The 8,978-nt window shown below is 41.0% G+C and overlaps 1 protein-coding gene across 1 annotated transcript in view; it reads left to right on the forward strand.

Annotated features, from left to right (window-relative positions):
• Positions 1–3,612: 3,612 nt before the first annotated feature.
• GTF2H1 (general transcription factor IIH, polypeptide 1, 62kDa) overlaps positions 3,613–8,978 on the forward strand; it is an 18,379-nt gene continuing 13,013 nt past the window's right edge. The window contains exons 1-3 of the mRNA XM_009578980.1: positions 3,613–3,776; positions 5,644–5,836; positions 8,312–8,474. Coding sequence (XP_009577275.1) covers positions 3,623–3,776; positions 5,644–5,836; positions 8,312–8,474 — 510 coding nt within the window. The 5' untranslated portion in view covers positions 3,613–3,622. The remainder of the gene's footprint in view (positions 3,777–5,643; positions 5,837–8,311; positions 8,475–8,978) is intronic.

Raw genomic sequence — 8,978 nt, forward strand, 5'->3', positions numbered from 1 at the left:
GCCGCCTTCTGCCGGGGACGCCAGGACTCGGACAGACCCCCCGCCAGTGCCCTGCCCGGGCCGTACGGGGTGCCCTCGGGCCCGTTCCGCCGCAGGCAGAAGCGCTTGCACGAAGCGTAGGTGATGCGAATAGCGGAGGAAGGACGGATTGACCCTTCAGGCGGGCTCCGGGGCGCAAGCTGTGGATTCCTTCAGCTGGCTACCGCGCTCGCCGGCGTCCAAGACAAACGGCGCTTCTCACACCTCCCTGTTCTGCTGAGCTGTGTTCCTCTGACAGGTCCGCTGCGGCCCCTCGGGGTGCTGCTCTGCCAGCTCCCGGCCCCACCCAGAGGTCCCTGAGCTGCGCGGCCAAACCGTCGTGGTCCGGCTGCGTACCCGTGCCGCTGCGGTTCAGTCTGGGCCATTGGCGTAGACATTCTGCTGTTCGCTGCGGGGAGTGGAAACCTAGCAGCAACGCCTGCATCAAATCTGTCAGAGCTTGCCTGGCAGCCCATGCCTACCCTGACCAAGTCAGGATTATTAAAACGTGTAAAGGTTTCCTTTATTTCTGCTCAGCACTCGACGAAACCACATGGGAAGAGCCCATGAAATGCTGGTAACGGAGAGCGTTCAGAGCAGGTGTTGTGAGGAACAGACAAGAGAGGTACCTGGTTTTAAAAGTGGTTAGGAAGAGTTGCTGCGTTAGAGGAAGGCTAGCTGTTGGAATTTTGACAGTATTTCCAGAAGCTGCGTTCACTCTCACAGAGCTAGGAGGGGAGGGGTTATAGGTGGATAAGCAAACAGGACCTTTTTTTTTGTGTTATGCCAACACTGAAGCTTCCTGATAGACCTTGCCAGTTGTGAACTGCAACTGACATTAACATCCTCAAGACAGGCTTGGTGACAAGTCATACCCCATGGGTTAGGGCTACTGATTGATCCAAGTGCTTTTCAGAACTATTAACCATCACTTCAAAAGCTCTGCTGCTGGGAATTTAAAATAAACTGTGTCTCACCTTCCTATTCTGGAAGATACTTCAACCAGAGAAAGGTCTGTCTTCCAAAATTTGCAGCTAAAGAACGCTAGTGCTGCTTCATTTAGCAGCAGATTAAAATTATCACTTAAAGCTGTAAAATAACAAAATTTCTCTGTATGCATGTTGCAGTTCCTGCCCCTTTGAGCAGCAGTGTCATCATCCACAGTACTGATTCCTGGAAACTTCAGTTGTTAAATATAGAGGTTGTGAGATTTGAGCAGGCGTGAATAGATCATTGATGGCTCTCACCCTTCTGCATAGTAAGCTTTAAGTGTCCAGAAAGAAAAGAAAATGACTGGTGTACTGTGTGTGCTTAGCGAGGACGTAGCCTTCCCCTCTGCAGTCGGTAGGAGACCATCCTCATGCTTTCCTAGCAGCTAGGCGAGATTTCTATTTTAAATTTTTCCTGTACTTCTTGTAACAAGAAGCCATCTTGTTTTCATTAGTGAAAGAGGGTAACTTTCCTAAATCCTGATTATTAATATTTTTTTATTCTTTCTGATGTACTGTTCAAAAGACAGCTCGGGATTTTCTCCATTTTGGCTACTGCTTACTGTGCTTGTGAGTTGTATCATCCTACTGCCACCGTAAATTACTGCATGAAAAAGGAAGCACAGCAATGACATAAATAAGAACAGCAGTGAGCTAGTGTGTTTGCCCGCCCAGAAGGTAGAATGAGCCACTTGTGGGATAATTGTGCGTTCACAGATTGTACACTGCAGGGTACTGTGCTAGAAGCACCGCGATTGTAAAGAAGAAGTTGCTAGCTGCTGATCGTTTTCTTCCGTAGTTGAAAGACTGGTTGTAGGTGGGTGAAATAGCATGGTAGAAAAGCAAAGCAACGTGCATCAGAATGAGCCTGACTATGGAAATGCTTTCCTTTTTCTTTCTGTTCAGTACAGGTTTAATTCATTTGCATTCTGTGGCTTTGTCTCTATTAGGTTGGATAATAACGACCTTAAAGGACTGTAAAGTAACAAAGGGACAAAAAAGTCAAAATCCTCAGTCTTGCATACGTGAGGTTTCTAGTCTATTACAGTCTGTGCCCAGCTGCCTTTTTCCTGTAAGGATAAGGTGCTGATGAGAGAATAGACCTGCAACAGGAAACTACATAAAATGGTAGTGCGAATAGCACTGAAAGAGAATAATGCTGCTGGGGAGACTGTAATGGATTATGCTAGGAAACGGTCCTGAAATCATGCCATGCAGTTTTCTTTGAGAGAGAAGTATTAGCAGGGCTGCTCTGAATGTGGCACAGTGTGTTCTAGTGACTGCTGCAGTGGTGCTGATGTGAAACCCCACATTCAGCTTAGCATCACTGAAGTCTTTGGCAAAGCTTTGGATGACTGAAATGATGAAAGAGCAAAGCTTAAGTGCAGAGCCCTTTTGCCATTAAGTCTTTCCATTTAGTATTTTACTTAGCTCATTTTGCAGATGGGCTCGTAAGACTTTTGCTGAAGAGAATGCTACGCTACTGTCCAGATTGTCAGAGTAAGATATCCTATCTTGCTGCTGTTTTTTTAAAGAAAAAAAACCTATGTGAATTTAAATGCCTAGAATTATCATTTTGTGATACCTACTAGTAGTGCGATAGATGACGCAGGTTGCTGTTTGAAGTTTGATGCAGGCCCCAGCAAATATTACAGGTATTCTAAAGCACATGAAACATGCATATCAGCATTTGAAAATACTATTTTACATATCAATAATAAAGTTTATGATGTACAAAATATAGCAATTGGACAGACTAAACATTTACAGCAAACATACCAAAAATGTAATTTTTGGTAGGTGTTCAACAGTATGTTAATAGAATGTAGTCATACTTGCGGTGTCCTTAATCTCTTGAGAAATTTAAGGCTGTACAGTGAACCTATAGGGAGGAATGATAGTGACTGCTGGGGCGAAGAATGCAGCAAGTATCAGAAGGCTTGTTGATGTGAGACTGGTGACAAAATTACCATTCTGTTGAAGTAGGTATAACATTAGTCCCTCGGACTTTGGGGGAGAGGGGTAGGAAACTGGCCAGCTGGAATCAAGTGTACAAGACATTGTTCGAGCCTTGGGCAAAAACCACCACAATAAGAACAGGAGTGTAACTGGGCTACCTTATCTTTAGCACAGAGAACTGAAAATCCATGATTTTTCACATACCTTGTGTCCTTCCCTTTTCTGAAATTACTTAACATCTGCCGTTCACACTGAAGAAGGGAATTACTGCCAAATGCCAGAGGAGATTTGGAATTTATGTTATTGGTTAGCTTCAGTATTCTTCTGAACTTGAAAAACCAGTAAAGAAACATTAAACCAGGAAAATTTGGTTATCAGTTTAAATGTAAGATTTGCGGGTCTTTTATTGGAGCAAAAGCAGTATCAGCAATATAATTAGATGAATTATTTAGTTAGCTGGCAGTATTTTGTTTAAATAAATTTGCTGATTGCACTGACAGCGGGGAGCATGTTTATCTGGAATGTTTCAAAAACGGTTAACAAGTAAATGTGGGTTGTAATATTTTGATATAGATAGTAGTAGTGAAAGAGTTACAGCAAAAATAATTATACTAATCAGCTCAACTGTATGTTTTTAATAGCTCCTTATAGCCACAATGGCAACATCATCTGAAGAAGTGTTACTGATTGTAAAGAAGGTACGTCAGAAGAAGCAGGATGGAGCTCTCTACCTTATGGCTGAAAGGATAGCATGGGCACCTGAAGGCAAAGACCGATTCACAGTCAGCCATATGTATGCAGACATAAAATGTAAGTGAACACTTTTCCTGTTCCAGCTTCAGTAAGCAGTATTTCGATAAACATTTAAATACAACCTCAAGCTTATTTGCCATAAAACGCTAGTAGGTAAGTTAGGAAGGTTGCAAGGGTCTGGAGTTTTGACTAGGTTATTCTATGTAGCAACAGAGATCAGGACCATGGTGAAGTATCACCAGCTTATTAAGGATGCTACTGCAGAACTTCTGTAGTCTTCAGATGTTTAAGTTATACTGCATTTACTATTAACTTTTGATAAACTTCTGCAATAAATTGAACAGAAAAATAATCTATGCCATATGCTTGTGGAGGGAAGGGTGGGAGGAGAGTTGGGGAAAAGTATAGGATTTTCAGGGTCTAGCACAGAAACTATCTGGCATGTCATCTGTTAAAATGTGCATCTAAAGCTGTTTCAATTTTCATATAAAATGAACCTTGCTGTTTTATTTTCATCCAACAGACCATAGCTTCAGAAGTGCTGGCTTATGTAGTTTGGCCTAACTGGTAGCCTTCCGAATAAGTGTTTGCTGTTGCAATAGCAGAGTACTTGCAAGTCAAAACTAAACAGTAATTGTCTATAGCATGCTGCCTTTCTGGCTCCAATTTGCGCTGATATTCCATGTGCTGTAATGCCAAAGAAGGAATAAAAAGAAAGTTGTATGTGTCACTTGGTAAAGGTTTAGTGATTATGGTGTTTAAAGTCACATACAAGTACAGCAGCATGATCAAAAGTATATGTGATGAATCAGAACGAACATGCTGTTTTCTTAAATACAAATGTGATAAGGGGTTTAAAAGCTCTGTTAACCTATAGTAATCAACTTTGTGAAGGTTTTATTTAGTTACTTACACTTAAGCAGCTTATATTTTAAATATTTACATGTATAAGCATTGAAGTCTTTTAAACTTAGATGAAAGATGCTCTTTTTTGTCATCTAAAATAAAAAAGGGGGAGGTATTTGTAAATTTGTAACAGAGATGATGATTTAGTGGTGACGTCCGGTTCCTGTCTCCCACTTGCACTGGAGAAAGGGGTAAGATTCAAAATTAGGTTAGTGCCACTTGCAGTGCTACACTGAAGTCAGTATAGCACAACAGTCCATAAACGTAGTTGTTCTACCCTCTGCTCCCTGTGGTTATGAGAATGGAAGCAGGAGTTAGGTTTTTCTTATGAGTCACGAGGGTCTAAGGGTGTAATAGCACCTTGGAGGCATTGGTGATCAACTTTGGGAGTACTAACGGCTAAATGTGCTTACCGCACCACTTGAAACCAGCATACCTTTGCTGTCAACAAACATGCAGTTACCCCACCCTGCATCTGCTTTCTTACCACTTTTCTTCTGTGGGAACTGGTCCAGCTGGAAAAACAAAAGGGGCAAAAGGGGGTTACTCTTCAGTGGATCAGTTCTTTGGTTCGGCTTGCTGCATAAATGCTAACACTAGTGCAAGAAAGGCAGCAGGAAGAAGTGGAAAGGGGGAATGAGTCTGTCACCTCTCAGCAGCAGCCTGGATTGATACCAGGTTAAAGTGTCCAGGTGATGACAATCTAATTTGCAGCAGTTTTCTAATGGAGGATGTGGGGAATGCAAAGATGAATGAGGGCTCCTGAGCAGTAGCTGAAGGATACTGAGCAATAGGCTACTGGTGTCCGTGTCTTGTGTTTTAGAGAGAACAAGGTGCAGGGTTCAAACTAATTTAAGGGGAAGACTCTGTTCCACTTTCATGGCTGGAATTCACACACAGAATAATGGTATTTAATTGGATGATGAGGGTAACTGCTTATAAGCAAATACTCTAGGGAAGAGAGTTTCTGGTATCAGCTTACTGTCTGTTGCTAATTAATACTCTCTGTGTAATCTAGGCCAGAAAATCAGTCCAGAAGGTAAAGCTAAAATTCAGCTTCAGCTAGTATTGCATGCAGGGGACACAACCAACTTTCACTTCTCCAATGAAAGCACAGCAGTGAAGGAGCGAGATGCAGTAAAGGATCTTCTTCAACAACTGTTGCCCAAGTTCAAAAGGAAAGCTAATAAAGAACTTGAGGAGAAGAACAGGTAAAGGGAAAGGAGCCTTAAAGTTTTTTGGGTTGGTTTGTTTTTTTTTAATTGTTACCTAACTATAGTGTATTTCTGCTAGCAGTAGTTATTGCAACATCGTTAGTGATACGGCATTTGTTTCTCTAGTAAAAATCTCTCCGCTTTCAATTTAGAGGCAGTTCCTCGAGACTTACATAACTGTAACATGTTGAGACTATACTTGTGTTCTCAGTGACACGTTCTTGAGGTGTAAAGGCAGCCAGCCCGGCTGCCACCCAGCCTTTGTTATCCATGGCTATGAGATGAAAGCACCCAACTGGCAGTCTGTCTCTTTAGTCTTCTTAAGTATATATTTATCAGTTAGAAAAGCTGCTTGAAAGATACTTTTTTTCTTTTCCAGAAATTCTCACCTTCCTTGATTTGTGGTTTTTTTTTTTTTTTTTTTTTTCTTTTCCCCCCCTCCCTGTATAACCTCTTCCCCCTCAAATCTTCTTTCCTGGTGTTTTATATACTCTACTAAATTGCTCGGTGTTTTCATGCATCTCACTTGAGATGCAGTAGTTTGTTATTTGACCTACAGGATGTTTATTCTAAAAAATGTTTTGAGAAGACATTCAGGACCTAAGTCCTCTTCCCAACAGGGCTTTTAAGATACGCTTCCATTCCTTTAAAATGTTTGTCTCAAACCAGTCCTTGTGGCCATAGAGCACCCTTCTCTGTATCTCCCCAGATGAGTTTCACTTCATTCTAGCATCTGCTGTGAATCCTGTATCTCCTAGCTTCTGTTTCCAGAGACTGTTCTAGCTTTGAACTTAGGTAAGTTAAAGCTAGATTTTTCAAAACATAGGAGCATTGCCTCATTGGGCAGATTGGATCTTTACAAGGGAATTTCCCAGCAGAAGGGCAGGAGCCCTTGTGCTGGAGCCCTGACACATCCAGGATTAACTGGTTCCAGTACTGCAGCGACCACTAGGGTCTACAGCAGTCAGACTGCTTTGGCACTACTACCATACTAGTTTCTTCACGCCTTATTTCTAACAGTATTCACACTGAGTACATGGGCAGTCTTAGCTCTGATTCTTTGTATCCTTAAATGGAGTTTTGCAGTATTATGCCATGCGGCATTCAGAGCTTTTCTAGGTACGGAAAAGCCACAATCTCTGCACGTACTCAGTCACAGTCTGTTCTTTTGATGATTAGAAGTCCAGGTCTAGTGATGGGGCTTCATTAGCTTAATTTGCAACAGATGAGGCAAAAACCCTCAACCTTCAACCTGTTCTGGAAGGGTATTACATCCAGAGTCCCTGCAGCACTTCATCCATTTATTGGTATGTGGGCATCAGGTATGTACCAAAATTCCAAGTTTTAATGAAGTAATCAGAATAACAGACTGCTTCCTGCTGCACTAATTTGTAAGAATTGCCATTGATCCATAGTTGTACCAACAAGAAAAACTGGAAAAACCTTGGTGGTTAAAACATAATATGGATGTCCTGCCACAAAGTTTTTCACTTCCACCTCATCCTACTTCATCCTTAGATGACTTAGACTTTCATTCAGTCCAGATTGCAGTTTATCCATGTTCTTCCCTAGACCACGTACTATGTATTCATAAGATTCCTGGGTTTTTTTTTTTGTTTGCAAATGATCGAGACCCTGAGGTACATGGTAAAGATTGTTGAGGTCATTGGCTGATTGTGAACATGCATGCACGTTTCCCTGAAAATAGCCTAGTGGGTTTCAAATTAGATACACAGATGTATGAATAGCTGCTTAAACATGAATTAACTGAAGTTTCATGTGCATATGTTCTTTGCATTTTGGATAATAAGGGTGATGCTTGATATTTGGATGATAACTTTTGTAAACGTTATTCCCTGGTGGAAGTAGTGACACTGAATGTTTCCATAGCACTTGTGCTGCATTTGATAATTAAGTGATGAAGATCTTACCATCACCAATAGAAACATAAACGAACAAACAACTCAGGCTAATGTATGTTTTAAGGTATCTTATCCCACGCGTATTTTGTAATCTGTACTCTTGCACTAGAATAGAGACCTGTAGCTACTGAATTTTAAGATCTTAAACAAGAATTGGATAGTGCTGAAATCTCCTTCCCCCCTCCCCGAGACCTTTGTTAATCAAGAAAATTCATTGCGTTTTTACAGTTCAGGAGACTCCTGTCCCAAAGACACAAGAGCACCACAGAATATTTTAGGACAAGACGTTACTCCCACATTAACTTTTTCTCAGGCATTACTGTTTTCTAGCATTTAATGCTATTCCTTAAACATTTTTTTAGTCCTTTCTTGAGTCTTTTGAGACAAATATAGTTATTGAGGTTGGTTGTTTACACAATCTTGTTAAGAAATGCACAGCATTTTGAAAGAAAGTTGGTTTCTGTTCCTTTTGTGAACTCATGTTAGTTATGGAAATCCTAGTGATTTATTCTGCAGTGTTTCAATTCTATTCAATATGTTCTTTTGCCAGAATGCTGCAAGAAGATCCTGTTTTGTTTCAGCTCTATAAAGACCTTGTTGTGAGCCAAGTAATCAGTGCTGAAGAATTCTGGGCCAACCGTTTAAGCCTGAATGCAGGGGATAATTCTGCAGCACCTAGTAAGCAGGATGTGGGCATCTCTGCAGCATTTCTGGTACGTTGAACCTCTAACTTAAAGGATTTTAGAGCAGATAAATTGGGGAAAATGAGAGTTCTGCTCATGTACTTTATTCCCATATACTTTAATATTGTTCTTTTCTGGTTCCTCAACATCTCTCTGCATGTGAGTTAGACTATCGCAAGTGTAAAGGAGGAAAACAAAAAAAAGTAAAGGTTTTACGCAAATCTGCAACCTCAAAATTTAAGATGCTCAGTTTGAACTTTAAATTGACAATAGGCAGATGTTGTTTATACTGCTGCTCTGCCTTCCATAAAACAGGAATAACGGTGAACTTACAGTCACTAGATTACAGTATATTAACTCAATAAGTTAAAAAGAGTATCTGTTGCAGCATTGACATGCATAAGTGAAACTGCAAAGACTTTCCACACATAAGGTTTTATTCCCTCCCCAATTTTTTTTTAACCAGTACTTTCAGCTACTTGAAGAACAACTTGTATATCTGAAAGCTCATTTTCTCTCTCTCTTTCCATACCT

Source organism: Fulmarus glacialis, unplaced genomic scaffold, assembly GCF_000690835.1.
Source record: "Fulmarus glacialis isolate BGI_N327 unplaced genomic scaffold, ASM69083v1 scaffold33675, whole genome shotgun sequence".
Classification (NCBI taxonomy): domain Eukaryota; kingdom Metazoa; phylum Chordata; class Aves; order Procellariiformes; family Procellariidae; genus Fulmarus; species Fulmarus glacialis.